Source organism: Nerophis lumbriciformis, linkage group LG13 (genome assembly GCF_033978685.3).
Source record: "Nerophis lumbriciformis linkage group LG13, RoL_Nlum_v2.1, whole genome shotgun sequence".
Taxonomy (NCBI): Eukaryota; Metazoa; Chordata; class Actinopteri; order Syngnathiformes; family Syngnathidae; genus Nerophis; species Nerophis lumbriciformis.
The window spans coordinates 34,759,435-34,785,016 of NC_084560.2; the positions used below are offsets into that span (position 1 = coordinate 34,759,435).

At 37.6% G+C, this 25,582-nt stretch overlaps 1 protein-coding gene across 1 annotated transcript; it reads left to right on the forward strand.

Moving 5' to 3' along the window:
- LOC133613408 (uncharacterized) lies at positions 1 to 9,876 on the forward strand. Its single transcript, XM_061970931.2, has 6 exons — positions 1 to 261; positions 4,782 to 4,913; positions 4,969 to 5,124; positions 5,370 to 5,520; positions 5,580 to 5,774; positions 9,453 to 9,876. The coding sequence occupies exons 1-6, from the start codon at positions 163 to 165 to the stop codon at positions 9,575 to 9,577; spliced, it is 858 nt and encodes a 285-aa protein (XP_061826915.2). The 5' UTR covers positions 1 to 162; the 3' UTR covers positions 9,578 to 9,876.
- The last annotated feature ends 15,706 nt before the right edge of the window (positions 9,877 to 25,582 follow it).

Genomic DNA, 25,582 nt, shown 5'->3' on the forward strand with positions numbered 1-25,582 from the left:
ACTGAGTCACACGGCCTAGCAACGAGAACTCAAAGGAGTCCGCAGGTACGTCCTTGTCTTTGGAAGACTTTGTTGGACTCCTCAAGTCCAGCAAGGAGCTCCCTAACCAGGGAGAATGTTCCACACACCTGGGAGGTCTCCTTCAGACAAGGAAGTAACATCATGAAGGATTTATCTGCGCTGAGTCGGGGGTGTGGCCGCGTGGTCGAGACGAGCGCACGCAGCGACCATGGCCGCCTGGACGTCTGCTTCACGCCGCGGGTACGCCACTCAAAATGCTACTTTACAATTTAGTGGTACGCCAAAGAATCACTTGATTAAATATTCAAACACAGTCTTACTGTTCAAACTGTGTGTAATGCTACAGTGGCTAAAACATTAAATATAGTTGTTAAATAAAATCTCTGCCTTGTTTTTAATGAATACTTAGGCCTACTACACTACTGTATTTTAATGTTGGTCATTATGGTGATACTTAATGAATACTTAGGTCTACTACACTACTGTATTTTAATGTTGGTCATTATGGTGGTACTTAATGAATACTTAGGCCTACTACACTACTGTACTTTAATGTTGTATTATGGTGGTACTTAATGAATACTTAGATCTACTACACTACTGTATTTTAATGTTGGTCATTATGGTAGTACTTAATGAATACTTAGATCTACTACACTACTGTATTTTAATGTTGGTCATTATGGTGGTACTTAATGAATACTTAGATCTACTACGCTACTGTATTTTAATGTTGTCATTATGGTGGTACTTAATGAATACTTAGGTCTACTACACAACTGTATTTTAATGTTGGTCATTATGGTGGTACATAATGAATACTTAGGTCTACTACACTACTGTATTTTAATGTTGGTCATTATGGTGGTACTTAATGAATACTTAGGTCTACTACACTACTGTATTTTAATGTTGGTCATTATGGTGGTACTTAATGAATACTTAGGTCTACTACACAACTGTATTTTAATGTTGGTCATTATGGTGGTACTTAATGAATACTTAGGACTACTACGCTACTGTATTTCAATCTTGGTCATTATGGTTGTACTTGGAGAGTTAAGTGTTTTCTGAGGTGGTACTTGGTGAAAAAAGTTTGAGAACTCTGTAAAAACATGAATTGGCAGAGTCCTGTATGAAGAGAGTTTGGCCAACTATAAAACAGGCGCCATGTTTGCTACAAACAACATTTTTTTTTATCAGACAAGAAGAGAAAAGCTTTTTTTTTGGTGATCTTAGGTTATAGTTATGATTTATTTGTTACATTAAGGAACAGCATGTGGTTACATTGACAATGTTCAACACATCTGAAAATGAGTAAGAAGCAAAGTTTAATAATTAATAATTTGACCCCTTCTTCCATTTTCATTTATTTATTTATTTCAGGCAATGACATAAAGAAGTACAAGTTGACAAAACATAATAATATAAATTAATATAGTGCATTATTGTCCAGTTTTGCCTGAAAGGGAGTGGGAAGAAAATAACTTATTTAATCCCACCCCCAGTTCTCCATTCAGTGATTATTCACATGAGTTTCGCTCTTACTTTGTTCAAGGATAATAACACAGATGTTGTATCATAGTGGCATTACCACAGGTAACTATAATTATTACACTGTAACAATAATTTGTATCAACAATGTAGGAATAATGCATATACCAACAATGGTAATAGACATCATAGCAATAATGGTAATAGACAACATAGCAATAATGGTAAGGAATAATGGTAAGGAAACATTGAGCACATGTTAACACTTTGAGACAGAGTATAGAAGCAGGTCAAATTAAAGACCCTCATCTCTATATTTGAACCAGACCCCATGTTTGTATAATAGTTTAAATCAGTTAATAGTTTGGCATTGCTTGTGTCGTAAGTCCAGTTTGTTCCATAGTTTTACTCCGCCATACTTGCCAACCTTGAGACCTCCGATTTCGGGAGGTGGGGAGGGGGCGTGGTTAAGAGGAGAGGAGTATATTTACAGCTAGAATTCACCAAATGAAGTATTTCATATATATATATATATATATATATATATATATATACACAGTGTTTCCCACAAGACAGGCATCTATTTGTGGTGGTGTGGTCGGGGGGGTTGCGGCGGCAGCGGCGATGACCAAGAAGAACGCGGAGTTGGAATATAATTACAACATTTTATGTACATATTTATATACAGATTTGAACAATTAGTGATTCACTGAAATACATTTATTAATTGTGGTTCTTACAAAAAATATATCTTAGAAAATATAAAAGCTAAAATGTCTCTTAAAGCTCTGCCCCTTTAATTAGTGAATACTAAATAATTTAACTTTAGCCTACTACTACAACCATATTATTTACCAGCAACATGAAGTGAAACAGAGGCAGAGGTGTCCTGCCACAGTCAGTCAACCTCCTCCTCCTCCTCCTCCTCCTCCTGCTGCTGCTGCTGAACAGGTCGCACCTGTGGTCCGGACTGTAGGCCTACCTCCTCTCCAAGTCGAGCCCTTTTCGGCCGTTGAAAATATTTGTCTATACTCATCTGTGTGAAGGAGTGAACATCCAACATTAGAATTTATTACTAACGAGCAGAACCGCTCTATGTACAGTGCCGTCTAACCTTAAGCGGCAGCAGCTCAACACATGCAGGGTTCAACGTTAAGGTTTTTTTCTACTTGCCCGACTTCTCAAATCTACTTGCCCCAATATTTTTACTTGTCCTGCCTAGGTTTTTTTCTGGCTGTGTAGTGCTCATGGCTTATATCTTACTAAAATTCTTCCCGTTGACTATTTACAACACTACACAGTAATTATTATTATTATTATCTATAATTACATTTAAATGGCATTGCATACATGTAAAATTAAATGCTATTTCACATTATTTGACCAGTAGCAGTTATACTCATCTGAACAGGTCAGCCACCTGTTTAAAGCCCGATCACAGTTGAAATCTTGAAATGAAGGGCCTTTAATGGCCAAAACATTAACCTGGACAACATTTTAACAGCTGGTTGGCTCAGATTTTATTCTTTTCATTGCATTCACATGCTGCAGTGGACAGTGGACAATTTAGCTTCAGTCCATGTGTGTTTATTGACAACAGGGTTATAACCTGGACACGTTAGCTCGTCGGTATGAAAACACGTGACTGTTACTGCGTGCATGAAGCAGCGTCAGGCTGCTCACCGTCAGTGAAACGCTCGGTGAAATCGCGGATTAACGTTAAATATATGACGAGCCGCGAGCGATGCAGCTATAACCTATCTACCTATAACACCTGTAAAAATGAAGCAATGCTACCACGCTAGCAAGTGTTAGCTAGCCGGCTATGAGCCACCAAGCTGCTAACTGTCGCCAAAAGGCACCATTTAAGTTTTTTTCCCCATGGCATCCTGGATCAAGGCTTTCAGCAGCTTTTGGACGTTTGAGGTAGAAACGTAGGAAGCGCCATCATTATGAAAAGTAGCCGGCGAGTATTTTGATTCCGTCCGTCCGTCCCTCTTCTTCTTCTTCTTCTTCTTCTTCTGGCCCACCAGGTGAATTAAGTGCTATTGACGGAGTTACAATGCATAGTAGGCTACCGCCACCTACTGCACCGGAGGTGTAACTACAAGCAACATTCACAGTCCCATTGCTTTTATGAGCGGTCGAGCAAGTCAAAAGCCGAAAAATTCTTTCGTGGCGGACGTAATTCTTTCGTGGCGGGCCGCCACAAATAAATGAATGTGTGGGAAACACTGATATATATATATATATATATATATATATATATATATATATATATATATATATATATATAAATGATAAATAAATGGGTTGTACTTGTATAGCGCTTTTCTACCTTCAAGGTACTCAAAGCGCTTTGACACTACTTCCACATTTACCCATTCACACACACATTCACACACTGATGGAGGGAGCTGCCATGCAAGGCGCTAACCAGCACCCATCAGGAGCAAGGGTGAAGTGTCTTGCTCAGGACACAACGGACATGACGAGGTTGGTACTAGGTGGGGATTGAACCAGGGACCCTCGGGTTGCGCACGGCCACTCTTCCACTGCGCCACGCCGTCCCATATATACATATAAATAAGAGAAATACTTGAATTCCAGTGTTCATTTATTTACACATATACACACACATTACACTCATCTACTCATTGTTGAGTTAAGGGTTGAATTGTCCATCCTTGTTCTATTCTCTGTCACTATTTTGCTAACCATGCTGAACACCCTCTCTGATGATGCATTTTGCTTCGTCTCCTTGTTGTGTGTGCAGTTGTGCATTCTCTAAAAGCCCTAGATGTTATTGTCACATATGCATGTACAGTAGATGGCAGTATTGTCCTGTTTAAGAGTGTCACAACATTGCTGTTTACGGCAGACGAACTGCTTTACGGTAGCTGGAGGGGGCGTGGCCTCCAGCTCCGCCTGAATTTCGGGAGATTTTCGGGAGAAAATTTGTCCCGGGAGGTTTTCGGGAGAGGCACTGAATTTCGGGAGTCTCCCGGAAAATCCGGGAGGGTTGGCAAGTATGTACTCCGCATACAGACACACAAAAACGTTTACGAGTGGTTTGAGCTCTTGGCAATAAGAAATATCCAAAGCCTCTTCACAAAATAATACAACTCAAAGAGTAATAAAATAATAAATAATGAGAAAGAGTGAAATAATATTGATAAATAAGTCATTCTAAAGGTTGTTTTATTTCATTCCTACAACAACTATAAAGTTATGAAGGTGTAACAATAGGATTACTACTGCTGCAGGATTACTACATCTGGAAGTCCCAGGATGCTTTGCTGCGTCTGACCGCCAGCGGCAGTTTTCTAAGGAGCGAGGAGTCAAGCATCCCAAAGACCTACAGCACTCGCAGGGGGGCCCTTGTCCTCTACTCCCGGGTAAAAGTCATCACACTTCGCCTTCACTCGGACTACTCTAAAGCTCTGTGCGCAGGACTTGGTGACGCTGGCGAGCCCGCCTGGGCCGCTGCCCGCTCACAGGAAGAGGGCGAACGCTCAAGAAGTGGATCGACGCGCAGTGACGCTGGGAGAGCGGACAGCGGCCATTTTGAGTCAGGTGACGGAGCGGTCAGTGTGTGGTAGCACATTGGTAGGTACACCTGCACGGTCTAATGACGTCTTTAATGGCTTTTAAATCACAGTGATGTGTTGAAGCGTGATGGGTTTTTTCTCTTTCCGTGTGGTGTAATTGTTGCAAATTTGGTGCAAATACCTCATGAAATGTCCCCCACACGCAACGCCATATTTGTTTACAAAAACCCCAAAACGCATGTTTTTGTTGTCATTATTAGAGCTATTTTTTTTAATGCTATTGGATTTGTGCTTCCCTTCTAGTCGACGACTGCCCGACTTGCCCCGCCCATCTTACCTCCACTTGGCCGCCATTGTCACCCTCACATTAAACTTCAGCACAGTCCAGAGTTCCTGAGTGACACGGACCCTCAGGGAGTCCCTGCCCATCTGGACCAGGAGAATCCACCTGAAGGTAAATCAGCAAAAAATAAATCATTTTCACAAAGCTTCAAAAGAAGAGTTCCTCCGCAGGTCAGAAGGAGAACAACAGGAGGGTCCGTCTGGATGTGCTCCTTCAGATACCCAGGGTTACTAGTAGTCCGCCATCATGGATAATGGACCATGTGACAGTGACTCCTGAAGAGAGTCCTGAATCCTGCCAGAGGAATAATCTACATAGCCCTGAAGGTCCAAGAGAACACCTGCAAACTTCCCCCATTGAAGACCGTAAGATAAATGAGCATGCGCTTCAGTAATGCGGCAAAAACTTTGCCTTGATGATATGATATGATACATGATGATATATAATGATATATGATATGATATATATATATATATATGATATATGATATGATATATAAATATATATATATGATATATGAAATTATATATGACATATATGACCCCCCTGCGACCTCAAAAAAGGAACAAGCGGTAGAAAATGGACGGATGGATGAATATGATATATGACATGATATATGCCATAAAATGCTATTTATTGTATAGTATGACATCCTATGGTACGCTATAATATGCTACGACATGCTTTAATATTTCACGATGTTATGATATGCTTATAGAAAATAGATGGATGATATGCTACAAAATGCTATGATGTGCTATTATATGCTACGACATGCTTTGATAGGCTAAACCATGCTATAATATGATGTGACACACTACAATATTCTACGAGAGGCTCATACACTAAAATATGCTACACCATGCTATAATTTGCTATTTTGATACGAAATGCTGTGATATGATATTATATAATATGGCATGCAGTTATACGACATGCTACAAAATACTATAATATACTTTGATATACTTCCATATGCTACGATATGCTATGCTACGAAATGCTATGATATGATACGGTATGTTATGATATGCTACGACATGCTATGATCTGCAACAATGCGCTACAAAATATTATAATTAGAGATGTCCAAAAATATCGGCCTGTCGATATTATCGGCCGATAAACGCGTTAAAATGTAATATCGGAAATTATCGATATCTGTTTTTTTTTTTATCGGTATCGTTTTTTAAATTTATTTATTTTATTAAATCAACATAAATAACACAAGATACACTTACAATTAGTGCACCAACCCAAAAAACCTTTCTCCCCCATTTACACTCATTCACACAAAAGGGTTGTTTCTTTCTGTTATTAATATTCTGGTTCCTACATTATATATCAATATATATCAAAACAGTCTGCAAGGGATACAGTCCGTAAGCACACATGATTGTGCGTGCTGCTGGTGCACTAATAGTACTAACCTTTAACAGTTAATTTTACTAATTTTAATTAATTACTAGTTTCAATGTAACTGTTTTTATATTGTTTTACTTTCTTTTTTATTCAAGAAAATGTTTTTAATTTATTTATCTTATTTTATTTTATAATTTTTTTTCAAAAGTGCCTTATCTTCACCATACCTGGTTGTCCAAATTAGGCATAATAATGTGTTAATTCCACGACTGTATATATCGGTTGATATCGGTATTGGTTGATATCGGTATCGGTAATTAAAAAGTTGGACAATATCGGAATATCGGACATCCCGAATTATAATATACTTTAATAAACTACGGCATGCTTTGATATGCTACGAAATGCTATTATGTGCTATATTATATGCTACGGCATGCTATGATATGCTACGATATGCTAAGATTTGCTATGGCATGCTATATATAATATGCCATTATATTATACGATACTATATAATATGCTACAAAATGCTTTGATATGCTACGATATGCTACGACATGCTATAAAATACCCTGATATGCTACAAATTGCTATTATGTGCTATCATATGCTACAGCATGCTATAATATGCTACTATATGATACAACATATAATAAGCTACGGCATGCTAAGATATGTTATGACATGCTATATAATATGCTACGCTATACTATAATATGCTACGACATGCTAAGATATGCTATCATATGCTACGGCATGCCATAAAATGCTACTATATGATACGATATACAATATTATGCAACAACATGCTATAATATGCTACGACATGCTCATATGCTACGGCATGCTATACTATGCTACTATATGATACAATATACTATAATATGCTAAGGCATGCTATAATATGCTACGACATGCTAATATGCTATGACATGCTATATAATATTCTACGATATACTATCATATGCTACGGCATGCTATAATATGCTACTATATAATGCAATATACCATAATATGCTACGGCATGCTGTAATGTTGAGATGATACAATATACTCTAATATGCTACTATATGATACAATTAGGGATGTCCGATAATGGCTTTTTGCCGATATCCGATATTCCGATATTGTCCAAATCTTAATTACCCATATCGAAATCAACCGATACCAATATCAACCGATACCGATATATACAGTCGTGGAATTAACACATTATTATGCCTAATTTGGACAACCAGGTATGGTGAAGATAAGGTCCTTTTTTTTTTTAAATTAATAAAATAAAATAAGATAAATAAATTAAAAACATTTTCTTGACTAAAAAAGAAAGTAAAACAATATAAAAACAGTTACATAGAAACTAGTAATTAATGAAAATGAGTAAAATTAACTGTTAAAGCTTAGTACTATTAGTGGACCAGCAGCACGCACAATCATGTGTGCTTACGGACTGTATCCCTTGCAGACTGTATTGATATATATTGATATATAATGTAGGAACCAGAATATTAATAACAGAGAGAAACAACCCTTTTGTGTGAATGAGTGTAAATGGGGTTTTTGGGTTGGTGCACTAATTGTAAGTGTATCTTGTGTTTTTTATGCTGATTTAAAAAACAACAAAAAAACAACAACAACAACAACAAAAACGATACCGATAATAAAAAAAACGATACCGATCATTTCCGATATTACAATTTAAAGCATTTATCGGCCGATATTATCGGACATCTCTAGATACAATATACCATAATATGCTATGGCATGATATAATATACTACTATATGATACAATATACCATAATATGCTATGGCATGCTATAATATGCCACTATATGATACAATATACTATAATATGCTATGGCATGCTATTATATGCTACAACATGCTAAGCTATGCTATGACATGCTATAAAATATGCTACGATATACTATAATATGCTACGACATGCTAAGATATGCTATCATATGCTACGGCATGCCATATTATGCTAATATATGATACGATATACTATATTATGCAACAACATGCTATCATATGCTACAATATGCTATTATATGCTACGACATGCTAAGATATGCGATGACACGCCATATAATATGCTACGATATACCGTATTTTTCGGACTATAAGTCGCTCCGGAGTATAAGTCGCACCGGCTGAAAATGCATAATAAAGAAGGAAAAAAACATATATAAGTCGCACTGGAGCATTTTTGGGGGAAATTTATTTGATAAAAGCCAACACCAAGAATAGACATTTGAAAGGCAATTTAAAATAAATAAATAATAGTGAACAACAGGCTGAATAAGTGTACGTTATATGAGGCATAAATAACCAACTGAGAACATGCCTGGTATGTTAACGTAACATATTATGGTAAGAGTAATTCAAATAACTATAACATATAGAACATGCTATACGTTTACCAAACAATCTGTCACTCCTAATCGCTAAATCCCATGAAATCTTATATGTCTAGTCTCTTACGTGAATGAGCTAAATAATATTATTTGATATTTTACGGTAATGTGTTAATAATTTCACACATAAGTCGCTCCTGAGTATAAGTCGCACCCCCGCCCAAACTATGAAAAAAACTGCGACTTACAGTCCGAAAAATACAGTACTATAACATGCTACGACATGCTATAATATGTTATGATGTCCACCCCACAGGCCAAGTTCTTCTTCCTCCTCTGAGACCTCCTGAGCCTTCTCCGACCTGCTGCCTGCGTCCACTCACTGGAAGTCAAATTTTCACCTCTGTTGTTGTTATTCTGATCGAGCAAGAACCCTGTTGATTTTCAACAAGATAGTTTTAATTTTACAGCAAACACTTTCAGATTGTCTTGATACCGCTCAACCTCTGGCAACTTTTACATTGGACTTTATAAAACCGTCTGGCATTATCAATTTTTTTTTTTTTTTTTTTTTGCCAAAGCAAGAAACCTATTGATTTTAAATGACACCTGACGCAAGGAGTCAGGCATCCGGGATCTCTGTGTGTACAAGCGCCCGTGACACATAGAGGATCATCACTATGTGTTCTAGCAAGAACTCTATTGATTTTAATGATACCAGAGACTAACCTAGCCATGGTAGCGCCAGCCACATTGGTGGGAACACGTTTTCTCTTCACTTGTCTTAAAACATTCTGATATTACTATTGTATCTTTTTGTTCTGCATCAGAGCAAGACTCCTATTGATTTTAATTAGTACTCAATATCGCATGCCTCTAGTAGATGAGGTCAAACGTATCCTTGATACCACGCAACTTGTCTTCTCAGTTCGAAAAATAACACTCAGTCTTCCAAAAACGTGGGAGCGAGAACCCTGTTGATTTTAAACAAGACAGACACTTTTTGCCAATTTACAACCAATCTCTTAGCAAGAACAAGGACCCTATTGATGTTAAGCAAGACAAAATGGCTGTGCTGGGTGAGGTCAAAAGTCGTATCACGTGCAAATATTCAACCACTCTTAAATAAGCTACGTCAGAGCAGGAACTCTATTGATTTTAAACATCCATCAAAGGTCCCGTTGGTGAGTAAAGACACATTAAAGGTCCTAACAGCGCACCTGATTGACTTTTCAGGCTCCGTCCATGCGTGAAGTCCACGGTCATGGTCTGCCTCCCGTAGAGGATCGCAAAGGCGGGACCAGGACGGACGGCAGGACTCGGACCCAGCGAGAGGTCCCGGCGTATGATGGCCAAGAACGTCCAAACTTCCGCGGGCGCCCCTTGCTGCTTCCTCTGCTCCTTCCTGTTCAAAGAGGCAGTAAGAGATCACATGACGTCTTTGTTGGGCTCCATGAAGGGACCGACTTACACTTATGAGGAGACATCGTTAGCTGCTAGCTCAGGAGTCCCCAAGTCCACCAGCGTCCAAAATCCGGCCCGCGGGAAGTCCCAAGTTAAAAAAAAAATACATAAAAATTACAATTTATTTTTGTTTTTTTTTAATTTGTCTTTTCACTGTTAGAAGCAGCCCTCTGGGGCCAAACATAACTGTGATGTGGCCCTCAGTGAAAACGACTTTGACACCTCTGAAATAGATTATTAAAAGTTATAGAGGATAATACAACAAGTTACAAATGTTGGTGTGTCAGCATTGTCACAGTCAGTACACGATACTGAAGTGTGGATTGATACTGAAATACGTCTTTAATAGGGCCGTCCAAAAAAAAAATCCATTTAAGAATGAATCGCAATTTGGAACAATTCTAAATCGATTAAAAAAAATCAATTAAAATAAATGTTCTGTTTAAATAAATGTGTCCTGTCCAGCCACTCAGTACATATTTACTTTAGCAAAGACAAGCGTTGGATACTTCTCTTGTTGCCTTATTTCTATTTGACTTTATTAAATGTTTGGCTAGCATTTTATTCAACAAAACCAGTTTTCTTTTAATTGATCAGAGCTTTTTGTCTCGTTTGTAGTTAATCATAGTACTGGCACCCAATGTTATTAAAAAAGTACTTATTTTGAATCGAGAATTCTTTTGAATCAAGAGTCAATTCTGAATCAAGAATCGAATAGACTCATGTGGTGCGTAAAGATTCACAGCCCCAGTGTTTATTATGATTGTTGTAATTTTTCTAATTAAATCATATGTTAGTTTTATTTTATGTTTTAATTAACTAACTAAACTTTGTTTATATTTTAGTACATTTTATGTTTATTTTGAGAGCTTCTAATATTTTAGATCAGGGGTGTCTAAACTTTTTCCACAAAGGGCTGCATACTGAAAAGTCAAGCCATTTTGATATTTTAATTTTTTTTTAAAAAGCTGAAAACAAATAATGAATATATTTAAAGACAGAACTTTGTGTTATAGGTGACTAAGTATAATATTATTTTCATTTCAAAAATGTCAGCTTTTTATCATTACATTCAATTTTTTTTCTCCTTACATTTCTATTGTTTTTTTTAAATAAATGTAATTATTTGAATATAGACAACTTTTATCATTTTAGCAGACACATTTAGTATATTTGCACAAAGTATCGGTGTACAGGCAGGACTTTTGACACACTAGGTTATGCAGTTACAAAATCGTATTATTAGTAGTAATATGATTTTTTTATATTCTTACAGGGGCAAAAATATGGTAAAAGATGTAAGAAAAAAGAGCAAAAAAATCGGTATGTAAAAAAAAAAAAAAAAATCTAATAATTGTAATAATATATCTGTTTTAGGGATGTCCCGATCCAGGTTTTTGCACTTCCGATCCGATACCGATATTGTTTTTGCACTTCCGATCCAATACCGATACCGATACTGACCGATACTGGCCTATCCGAGCACGTATTAAAGTTTAAAGTTATTTAGCCTACTTAGTTGTCAGAATCATGTTGAAAATGATTTTAGTACTCTTGATAACAACTAGCCAGCTGAATTAGGGGAGTTTGAATAATACACAATGGTTGGTAACAAGAAACTGACCTGTTTATTCAAGGATAAACACAAAATAGACAAAATTATACATGACAAACAGAAATGGCATCATTGAACTAGGGTTGGGCGATATGGCCTTTTTTTAATATTGCGATATTTTAAGGCCATATTGCGATACACGATATATTTCTCGATATTTTGCCTTAGCCTTGAATGAACACTTGATGCATATAATCACAGCAGTATGATGATTCTATGTGTTTTGATTGATTGATTGAGACTTTTATTAGTAGGTTGCACAGAGAAGTACATATTCCGTACAATTGACCACTAAATGGTAACACTCGAATAAGTTTTTCAACTTGCTTAAGTTGGGGTCCACTTAAATTGATTCATGATACAGATATATACTATCATCATAATACAGTCATCACACAAGATAATCTCATTGAATTATTTACATTATTTATAATCCGGGGTGTGGAGGGGGGCGCCGGATGTAAGTGTCAAAAAGACAGCCAAAAGAGTTTGATATGAGAATAAATCTAAAGTTAAAATATAGGGTAAAAATGCACCCATTTGCAGGAAATGTAGTCTTGATTTTCAAAATTTTCTTTCAAGGCTTGCATGTCTACATTAAAACATTCTTCTTCATACTGCATTAATATATGCAAGTTTTAAACTTTCATGCAGAGAAGGAAATCACAACCAAAAAAATCACTAATTTTTTCATAAGGTGTTGATGTGGACATTTTTGCCTCGGCATTTTGATGGTGTGGACGTGTGGCACCGAATGGAGATAAGCGTCTCGACAGACCTTACAATATTTGAACAATGATGACGAAAACAGTTTTCTCTGTCGTGTCCGTGTGTCGAAAATTGTTATGCGCTTATTTTTTTATTTGATTTTGTGCGTGGCATAAATTTGCCGTGCGCAGAGGACGCTTGAGCAGTGCAATTCACAGGCGCGCACCTTAGAGGGAAGGTTGCTCACACGGCTGCGCTAGCATCACAGCTAACGTTAGCCATGCTTCCACCTCTCTGCTAGGAGAGGGCGTATACGTATGTGACGTATGACGTGAGAGGGAGACACAAGAAAGAGTGAGAAGAGCCTGTCGTGTAATGCCAGCAGCTAAAAGCAACTGCGTGAGAATCCACAGACCTGTGGATGTGTTGAAGGTGTGCTAGAAAATGCGGAACGGAAATTAGGGAGCAGCAGAAAAGTGGAATGTATTATTTAAATAGGTGCGTTGGAAAACACGGACCAGAGTTTTTTTTTTTAACTGGATCTGGATCGGCATTTTCCCATGCCTTGCCGATACGCATTTTTTTGCAAATATCGGCGGCCGATCAAATTCAAATATCGGATCGGGACATCCCTAATCAGTTTTAGCATTTTTTTAGGTTGAAAATATCAATATGGCCGACATACTTGGATTTTTTTAGCATGTCCCCCTTGGTGAAAAAAATTTGGACCCCTGAACCAAAGTATCAAAAATATCAATATTTGAGAGTTGATATTAGAGCATAAAGTATTGGCGGTATGGATATTTCAGTATCGATCTGCACATCACTATTTTACAGCAGCCAGCCTGAGACGTGAGTGTCAGGGAGGGACACGGAAGCAGATTTCTCCAACAAAGTTTTGTTCTGCAGAAAAAGTGATAATTTTGGGAATTTCATATAATGGATCTGTGGGTGTTTTTTGTCCTTTGGGTTCATGTTTCGCTGTGTATGTTGCATATATGTTGCATTTTGCTTTAAAAGATAGATACCAAGACGGTCGTCTGGGAAGTAAAGAGGAGAGACGGTCTTAATATTCAGGGTTTTATCGTTCATAGTTAAAATTACAAATCCCACAGTATTTATTTCCACGTACATTTTTTTGTCAGGCTGCAACATTCCATTCAGTTTTTTTGTAAGGGGGTCTGTCATACTATGTTATCATTTTATCAGTCTTATTGTGTTTGTACAGTGTTTAGCTTTCACTCCTTTCTACAGCATTTTAGGAATTTATTTCACTGATGCTGAACAACTTACGCATGTTTGAAGTGTTGCTTGAAAAAATGGAACCAAGCACACACAGCAGAATGTGTGACACTTTTTACAGCTACAACATTGTGTCGAAAAACATTAGACACAGACAAACTTTTGCCACACAATCATCAGTCAGTCACTCCTCTGTTAGACAGAAATAACCTGCTGTTATCATGCCATATACAGTATATACAGTATGTGTGTGTGTGTGTATGTATACACAAACACAAATTGTGTTTATATATATATATATATATATATATATATATATATATATATATATATATATATATATACATACATACATACACACATATGCTTGCTTTGCTTATGGTTGTCCATCGAGTCCGATGACGACATAATATATACATATATATATATATGTATATATACATATTTCTACACACATTAGTACATATGTACACATATACATATAGACACACATATATATATATATATATACGGTATATATATATATATATATACACACACACACATACATACACATATATATATATGTATATATATATATATATATATATATCCCGGGCGAGGCCACCGCTGCTGCCCACTGCTCCCCTCACCTCCCAGGGAGTGATCAAGGGTGATGGGTCAAATGCAGAGAATAATTTCGCCACACCTAGTGTGTGTGTGACAATCATTGGTACTTACTTACTATATACACACATATATACATGCACACACACACACACACATATACATACATCCATCCATTATATATACATGTATAATGAAATATTCAAACACAGTGTTACTGTTCAAACTGTGTGTAATGTTACAGTAGCCATACATATTAAATATGCTGGTACTTGATGAAAAACGTTTTTCGAACCACAAAGTATCTGTATCGACGATACCGGCCTGAATTTTACTTGGTATGGTATCGGAAAGAATATCAGTGGTATCGCACATCAAGCCCGAATTATTATCAGCATAGTTTCTCTAAATATTTTTCTTGCTGTTTTTGTTCATGTTTACACATTCAGAGAATAACTTGAGGGCAAAAAAAAGATTCTAATGAGTGGTAGATAGTGTTTGTTTACTTGGTTTAATTATTGTGTACTATTATCTGTGTTTTGCTCAAACATTTGTTTGTAGTAAAATCGAATCAGGAAGTAGTTTAGGTAGTGTTGATATCGTTCTGTCAATAGCACTCACCATAAATACATTGAAAATGCACACTAAATACATGTGATCGGTTTGGTATCAGCCGGTCTCACTCGCGGTATCTTTGAAGTGGTCTTCTGTCTCACAGCGCAGGTGAGCTGTCGAAGCGACACCAGTGGGAAACAGTCCATGGTGCTTGGAGGACAACAGGTTCAGCGAAAGAAACCTTGGGAGGTTCTGTTGGACCCTTTGGACGGTACCGCTCAGCATGTTCAAACCCAAACGGAATCGCATCAAGTGTCATTGCTCTGCTGTCCCCCAACAAGAGCGCCCCCCGCCGCCACTGGGAGTACTGCGCTGCATCGAAGGACATAAAGGTCCCGGCAGGCAGAGCTCTCTGGCCTTCTTCCAGACCCGACCGGCTGACCTGCAGGCTTCCTGCGGCGCGGTGCGAGGATTGCTGCCGCTGGAGCTCAGAGGTGAGGATGACGCAACACCTCCCTTCACCAGGACAGTCATAACGCGCTTGTCAGATTTGCAGAACGGCCGAGCCGTAGGTAGCGTCCTTCTCGGTCCAGACGGGGAAATTATTCAACTTTCCTTGTTTGATCATTACCGGGAGCAACCACAGGGCGGCGCCAACGCAGAAGAGCGAGGTGAGCTTGTTGAGGTTGCCCAATCTTTGGTTTGGGAAGCAAAACGGGTCATTTTTCTTGGGTCACCAGTAGGGTTGCACGGTATACCGGTACCAGTATAGTGCCACAATACTAATGAATCATATTCGGTACTATACCGCCTCTAAAAAGTCCTCCCCCCCCACCAGCCTCGCCTTTTTTTAAGGGGCATGACGGCGCGTCGCAGAGGAGCATGTTCGGCAGCGCACACACACGGTGTACTTACAAGCAGACACAGTGTGTAGACAGAAAAGGGAGAATGGACGCATTTTGGTCTAAAAACTAAAGATAAAGGTGAAGTTATAACACTGAAGCGCCCTCAGGAAGAGGTGCTTTAAGACATGGCTAGCTAGCTAGCAGCTAACATCCATCCGCAGTCTGCAGTGTTTTAGCTACTTCTAAATCACTAATCCTCATCTCCATGGCGACAAATAAAGTACGTTTCTTACAAGTATTATTATCACTGGAGGAAGAGGAATAGCTAACATGCTTCACTACACACCATAGCTAACCGGCGTCACAATGTAAACAAATTCCATGGGTGGATCTACACCTGACATCCACTGTAATGATACTAAGTACAGGAGCGTATCTAGTCGATACGACTATGATTACATCGATACTTTTTAGCATCACAAAATCTTTTTTCCTTTTTTTTAAATTCATATTATATTTATAAACTCCGGAAATGCGTCCCTGGACACATGAGGACTTTGAATATGACCAATGTATGATCCTTTAACTACTTGGTATCGGATCAATACCTAAATGTGTGGTATCATCCAAAATTACTGTAAAGTATCAAACAACGAAAGATTAAGTGATTATTACATTTTAACAGAAGTGTAGATAGAACACGTTAAAACAGAAAATAACCAGATATCAGTAAATGAACAAGTAGATTAATAATCAATTTTTTACAGTTTGTCTCTAATAATGTTGACAAAATAATAGATAAATGACACAATATGTTACTGCATATGTCAGCAGACAAATTAGGAGTCTTTGTTTGTTTACTTACTACTAAAAGATAAGTTGTCTAGTATGTTCACTATTTTATTTAAGGATTAAATTGCAATAAGAAACATATGTTTGGTGTACCCTAAGATTTTTTGTTAAAATAAAGCCAATAATTATTTTTTTTGTGGTCCCCTTTATTTAGAAAAGTATCGAAAAGTATCAAAATACATTTTGGCACAGGTACCGGTACCAAAATATTGGTATCGGGACAAACCTAGTCACCAGTTGTCTACTGAAATATTATTTTATTGATGATCACAATTGAGTTGACTGATGTAAAACAAAAGTGTGTGTCCTTCACAGTCCTGCAAGTGTTGTCTGCAGATGGTGAGACGTTGCCTTGCGTCGTCATGCTGCGGCACGAGCACACACACACTGGTATGTGCACACACACACACCTGGGTACCGAATTATTATTTTTTCTAGGCACCGACTGAAATTTGTCAGTATTACAAAGCACTGTTTTACGTCAAATTAAACGGGACTATATTTCGATACCTTTGTTGCACACAACGTCATGTCCGGTTGCAAACCCAAGAACTTGGCGGACCAACAGGCACATTCGTGGCAGACCGCCTCTGGGTAATGTTGTAATTTTACACGCCTGATAGAAAGCGCTCAAAACCAAATGCATTCGCTCGATGCTAATTTACATTGGATATGCCATAGACTTGCTACCAATTAGCATTAGCGATTTTACATGGCGATTTCGAAATTTGGTAATACAATCTACAACTAAGATGGACGTTACAGTCAAACGGTGTGTAATTACTACAATACTTACACTATAAATTAGGGCTGGGCGACATGGCTGAAAACTATCGCAATATTAATGTTTCATAACGGTCAATATCGATAACTATTGGTATTTTTTATGACTTATCGAACATAAGGACCCAAAAAAAATATATGAAATGCTAACATTTTTATTTCGAATGTAGTCTTACTCTGATTAAAATGCCCTCAGCTATCAGGGCAGAAAGGAAAGGAAATGTCAACACAAGCATGAAAAACAATCAACGTAAACAAAATTGTAAAATCACATTGAACATTTAACAATAAGCTCTTAAAATGAAGGTGCAAAAATAAGGAATATGTAAAAAATGCTTAATAAAGTGTAAGAAATTAGTGAAAAGTGTGAAAATGTAAACACAGAGAAACCTGAGAAGAACTATTTTCTGCAGGTTTAGTGCCAGGAAGTTACGGTTGTGCTCTAAAGTGTAAGCGCGACTAAGGTGGTGTGGTATTACCGATCTTGGTGGGAAGTGGTGATTTGCATAAATTATAGACCAGTGTCCCTTAACCATAAAGCACCCTTTAAATGGCCGCCAAAAAAATATACATTTCTCAGTTGTGGTCTGCAGCAGTACTCAGTTGTAATACACTTTTCAACAATTTGTGGCAGAAATGACAATATCCAACAGACAGAAGAAGTCTGGAGATAAATTCATAGAGACGTTTCTTAAGCGCAAACATTATGACTAAAGTTGTGAAGCTGTATTTTCATTTGCACTTTAATTTTATTGTTTAATTAAGAAACATTTTACATGGATAGATGGATGGATTATTTATATTATTTAATTAATTAATGTATATATTTCAGCACTATAATTATTGAATCCATCAATTGAAATCACATTTATATTTAAATTATTCATTATTAAATTTAGTTTGAATTAATTATTCAAAATTGAATTCATATTTATTTTTAAATATTTCAGCACTATAATTATTGAATACAATTACAATCAAAAGTAAGGTAACTTAAATAGTTCAACACAATTACTGAATACAATTAAAATAAAAACTAAGGTAACTTAAATATTTCAGCACTATAATCATTGAATACGATTAAAATCAAAAGTAAGGTGACTCAATGTATTATTTTGTATGCATGCATGTTCGAAAGAAACTCAAACACAAATGTATATGTATATTTTGAGAGGGCCCCAGGCTTCTCTGTAGTGGAAAAATTGGGCCCCGACGTCAAAAAGGTTAAGAAACCTGTTATACTCTGCGGTCCCTTTGCAAAAATCCCCAAAACTGCCACACTGTCCAGGTGACTTTTCTTCCTTTATCCACACCTTCTTCATTTTCACTTCCTCTTCTCACTCCATGCAAAGAATCAACCGCCAGACAAAAAGATGGCGCAACCAACCTTGATAGTTGATACTGTTACCTGATTGGCTGTTAGCTTCTTCCTCCCACTGATCAGTGATCACTTCCTGCTTGCTCGGTTACCAGAGAGCGAGTGCCTTTGTACATGTGATGCAACCAACCTTGCATCGCAACTTCCGGTTTCTTCTGACAAAGAAAAAAAAAAATATTAAAACGTTTTATCGAAGGCATTTTTATTGATATTGAATACGTGTCTATCGCGACATATATTAATATCGTTTAATCACACGGCCCCGGCAAAAACACTCCATAGGACTCATTCTATTTAATGGCAAAGACTACAAAATGAATGCATACTTGTAGTGATATCTTTGAAAACAACATATAATTGTTGTAGTTATTATTATCAGCTTGTTGTTAATTGTGAAATAAATTAGATTTTATTATTAAACAATTATGACTTTTTGCCACATGCACACACAATATGACAGCTGTCGTACAAAATTCTGTATCCCTGAAATATTTTGTGTCCCCTGCCACGGGAACGCGCATGGGGGCGGAGCTCTGTGCCTTGTTCAGACAGAGGCAGCATTTCCGTGTTGTTAGTGATGTCAATGATACAAAATGTGGATTGTTACGATTATGCTTTGATCGTCAAAAATGTTGTTGGTGTAACATGTGACATTCCTATCCGAATCAATGCTTTTCATCATCTGTACATGACGTGTTGTACTGTATTTTTCGGACTATAAATCACAATTTTTTTTCATAGTTTGGCCGGGGGTGCGACTTATACTCAGGAGTGACTTATGTGTGAAATTATTAACACATTACCATAAAATATCAAATAATATTATTTATCTCATTCACGTAAGAGACTAGACGTATAAGATTTCATGGGATTTAGCGATTAGGAGTGACAGATTGTTTGGTAAACGTATAGCATGTTCTATATGTTATAGTTATTTGAATGACTCTTACCATAATATGTTACGTTAACATACCAGGCACGTTCTCAGTTGGTTATTTATGCCTCATATAACGTACACTTATTCAGCCTGTTGTTCACTACTCTTTATTTTAAATTGCCTTTCAAATGTCTATTCTTTGTGTTGAGTTTTATCAAATAAATTTCCCCCAAAAATGCGACGTATACTCCAGTGCGACTTATATATGTATTTTTCCTTCTTTATTATGCATTTTCGGCCGGTGCGACTTATACTCCGGAGTGACTTATACTCCGAAAAATACGGTACTTGTATTCACACGCTTCTTTATTGTATACGGTGTCCTGCTGCAGAGCGCTTGGTCAGCCTGTTATTTTCTGCAAATTACATTAATAACATCCTGTAATTTGGTTTATTATTTATTTCATCTTCTGAAAGATTATAAAATAACACCAATATAGTGGGATCAAACACTACAGAGTAGACTCAATTCCATGTTTAAAAAAACTAAACAAAAAAATCACATATTTTATGCCAGAAAATGTGTGTGCCACATACGTCCCCAGTATGTACTAACATCATGTGGATTAATAGTTAGTAGGGGATACATAATATTTCAGCATATTTCTGTGCTGCCGTAAAATGTGCCCGCCCTCTATTTTCATCAATCGATGTACTAACATCATGTGTTTTATTCTGTAGATACTAGGGGTGTGGGAAAAAAATCGATTCAAAATCGAATCGCGATTCTCACGTTGTGCGATTCAGAATCGATTCTCTTTTTTTTTTATTAATTTTTTTTTTTTCATTAATCAATCCAACAAAACAATACATAGCAATACCATAACAATGCAATCCAATTCCAAAACCAACCCCGACCCAGCAACACTCACAACTGCAATAAACAGAGCAATTGAGAGGAGACACAAACACGACACAGAACAAACCAAAAGTAGTGAAACAAAATTGAATATTACAGTATCAACATAGCAGTGATTAAAAATCCCTCATTGACATTATTATTAGATATTTATAAAAAAAAGAAAAAAAAGAACAATAGTGTCACAGTGGCTTACACTTGCATCGCATCTCATAAGCTTGACAACACACTGTGTCCAATATTTTCACAAAGATAAAATAAGTCATATTTTTGGTTCATTTAATAGTTAAGACAAATTTACATTATTGCAATCAGTTGATAAAACATTGTCCTTTACAATATTAAAGCTTTTTACAAAAATCTACTACTCTGCTTGCATGTCAGCAGACCGGGGTCGATCCTGCTGAAATGCTATGTATTGAATGAATAGAGAATCATTTTGAATTGGGAAAATATAGTTTTTGAATCGAGAATCGCGTTGAATCGGAAAAAATCGATTTTGAATTGAATTGTGAATCCCAAGAATCGATATTGAATCGAATCGTGGGACACCCAAAGATTCGCAGCCCTAGTAGATACTTGGCATCATCAACAACAAAACTTGTGAATTTGGACTCATGTTGTTAATCACATAAAAAGTTAGTAGGGGATACATAATATTATAATCATTGACATCGCTAATAACACGGAAATGCTGCCGCTGTCTGAACAAGGCATAGAGCTCCGCCCCCATGCGCGCTCCCGCGGTAGGGGATACAAAATATTTCAGGGATACAGAATTTCGCACGACACCGGTATCGATTCCCTGGTACCGGGAAATGGACATTTTAAATACAGACTAGAGAAAAAGAATGGACAGAAGCAAGACTGGAAAAAGGCAAACTGAATCTGGAGCGGGCCCTGCAATGAGGTGGCGACTTGTTCAGGGTGTACCCCACCTTCCGCCCGAATGCAGCTTGTCCCAAAAAGGGACAAGCGGTAGAAAATGGATGGATGGATGGAATCTGGAGCAAAATGTCAAGACTTTCAGGTTGTGGACGGTTGTGTTGTGGCGTGTTATCTCAGTCCTGCTCACCAATAAACAAACAGCCTTAAAAACGTGTGTCGTCAATATGAGTAAGAGTGAAAAATGACATCTGTCCGTGCAGGTGTGGATCTGAAGTTAGAAGCACTTTCCGGCGATGAGTATTGTCACGACGCTAACGCTGTGAGTTTTCCCCCGCTAAATACACGTGGCAGTGGAACAAATCTCGGCACAAACAACGTTCTCTGTCTTCAAAGAGTTTAGATCTTCACAAGTCGGCAGCGTGGGTTGTGAGACGACCCGACACGACTGCAGAGAGCACACAGTCGGCGGAAGAAACGTGGAGTGAGGACCAAAACAACGCTGGATTATCTCCGCCTGAGGAACGACTGGAGGAGTCACTAGGGGGCAGCACTGAGAAGGAACACCTGACCTCATCTAGACAGTTTGGATGTGACGTTAATAGGTTGGTTTTCCATAACCTTAAAATCCATCCATTTTCTCCCGCTTGTCCCTTAAAATGTCAAATAAAATACCCAAATATGTTGAATTGCAGTACTACCTCCAGCCAGCGGGGTGTTAGTGAGACACCAGGAGAGGAGGAAGCCGTGGGACTGAGGAAGAACGCCGAGAGGAAAACCAGCCTGGAAGCTGCAGTGACATCAGGGTGAGTTAGCAAGAAAAGAAGTGGACCTTGAAGGCTTCCCTGAGGAACTCCCTGATTTGTGTCCCGCAGGGAAAAAGAGGAGGAAACAGCCAGGGCAGAAGAAGAAGGACACATTCAACCCAGGAAGAAGAAAGATGGACATTCGATGGAGCCAGAGAAAGAAAAACGTGACGCTCACCCGAAGGGTGACGATGGGAACGAGAAGTACGCCCGGGAACCTTCTACTCCACATCCTCCTCTGCAGGTGAGGACCGAGGGACGCTTCGCGCTCGTTTATTCTCTCAATGTCCACCTGTTGTCTCAGAAGAAGAAGAGCCGTGATTGGGAAGCAGCCAGCAGAGAGACAAGGCAAACAAAGAAGGAGAAAGAAGGGAAGATGATTCAGAAGAAAAAGTCCACTGGAAGGCAAAGACGGAAGGCAAAGCTCCAACTCAAAGAACTGGAATGTAAGACATCAAAATACACTTGAGGACAAATGTGTTGGCCCTCCTGGGACTTTACAACACTTCCTATAGTTGCAACATTATTCAATAGTGATCAGGGTTGTCCCCATACCAATATTTTGGTACCGGTACCCAAATGTATTTGGATACTTTTCGATACTTTTCTAAATAAATGGGGCACATTTAGGTATCAATCTGATACAAGTAGTTACAGGATCATACATTGGTCATATTTTAAGTCCTCATGTGTCCAGGGACGCATTTACTGAGTTTATAAACATAATATGAATTTTTTAAAAAGGAAAAAAGATTTTGTGTCGATAAAAAATATCGATGTAATCATAGTAGTATCGACGAGATACGCTATTGTACTTGGTATCATTACAGTGGATGTCAGGTGTAGATCCACCCATGGTGTTTGTTTACATTGTGACGCCGGTGAGCTATTGTATCCTGCTTTGTTGTGTAGTGGCCTAGTGGTTAGAGTGTCCGCCCTGAGATCGGTAGGTCGTGAGTTCAAACCCCGGCCGAGTCATACCAAAGACTATAAAAATGGGACCCATTACCTCCCTGCTTGACACTCAGCAAAAAGGGTTGGAATTGGGGGTTAAATCACCAAAAATAATTCCCGGGCGCGGCCATCGCTGCTGCCCACTGCTCCCCTCACCTCCCAGGGGGTGATCAAGGGTGATGGGTCAAATGCAGAGAATAATAAGTGTGTGTGTGACAATCATTGGTACTTTAACTTTTTAACTTTAGTGAAGCATGTTTATCTATTCCTCGTCCTGCAGTGATAATGAGACTTGTAAGAAACGTACTTTACTCGTCGCCATGGAGGCCAGGATTAGTGATTTAGAAGTAGCTAAAACACTGCCGACTGCAGATGGATGTTAGCTGCTAGCTAGCTAGCCATGTCTTAAAGCCCTTCTTCCTGAGGGCGTCTAAGTGTTATAACTTCACTTTTATCGTTAGTTTTTAAGCCAAAATGCGTCCATTTTCTGTCTACACACTGTGTCTGCTTGTAAGTACTCCGTGTGCGTGCACTGCCGAACATGCTCCTCTGCTCGTAAAACCAGCAATGTCACGACGTGACGACGCGCCGTCATCAAATCAAATCAAATCAACTTTATTTATAAAGCACATTTATGCACGTTGGGAACCTGTACTTTTCAAACAGAGTATAGTACCGTTTTTGATTAATTAGTATAGCGATATTATACTAGTACTGGTATACCGTACAACCCTAATAGGGATGTAATGCTATTGAAATATCACTGTACAATATTATCACAGTATTAAGCCCAGAAAACACTTAAAAATGTCATAGTGTGTAAAATGAACTGGCAATAATGTTTAGGATAAACACACTTACTGTAGTTGAAGTCAAATGTTCTAAACATACTACAAACTAGGGATGTCCGATAATGGCTTTTTTGCCGATATCCGATATTCCGATATTGTCCAACTCTTAATTACCGATACCGATATATCAACCGATACCGATATCAACCAATACAGATATATACAGTCGTGGAATTAACACATTATTATGCCTAATTTGGACAACCGGGTATGGTGAAGATAAGGTCCTTTTTAAAAAAAAATTAATAAAATTAAATAAGATAAATAAATTAAAAACATTTTCTTGAATAAAAAAGAAAGTAAAACAATATAAAAACAGTTACATAGAAACTAGTAATTAATGAAAATGAGTAGAATTAACTGTTAAAGGTTAGTACTATTAGTGGACCAGCAGCACGCACAATCATGTGTGCTTACTAGGGATGTCCGATAATGGCTTTTTGCCGGTATCCGATATTCCTCAACTCTTTAATTACCTATGCCGATATCAACCGATACCGATATCAACCGATATATACAGTCCTGGAATTAACACATTATTATGTCTAATTTGGACAACCAGGTATGGTGAATATAAGGTACTTTTAAAAAAAATTACTAAAATAAAATAAGATAAATAAATTAAAAACATTTTCTTGAATAGAAAATAAAGTAAAACAATATAAAATCAGTTACATAGAAACTAGTAATTAATGAAAATGAGTAAAATTAACTGTTAACGGTTAGTACTATTAGTGGACCAGCAGCACGCACAATCATGTGTGCTTATGGACTGTATCCCTGCAGACTGTATTGACATATATTGATATATAATGTAGGAACCAGAATATTAATAATAGAAAGAAACAATTATTTTGTGTGAATGAGTGTGAATGCGTGTAAATGGGGGAGGAAGGTTTTTTGGGTTGGTGCACTAATTGTAAGTGTATCTTGTGTTTTTTATGTTGATTTAATACAAAAAACAAAAAACAACAAAAAATGATACCGATAATAAAAAAGCGATACCGATAATTTCCGATATTACATTTAACGCATTTATCGGGCGATAATATCGGCAGGCCAATATTATCGGACATCTCTAGTGCTTACGGACTGTATCCCTTGCA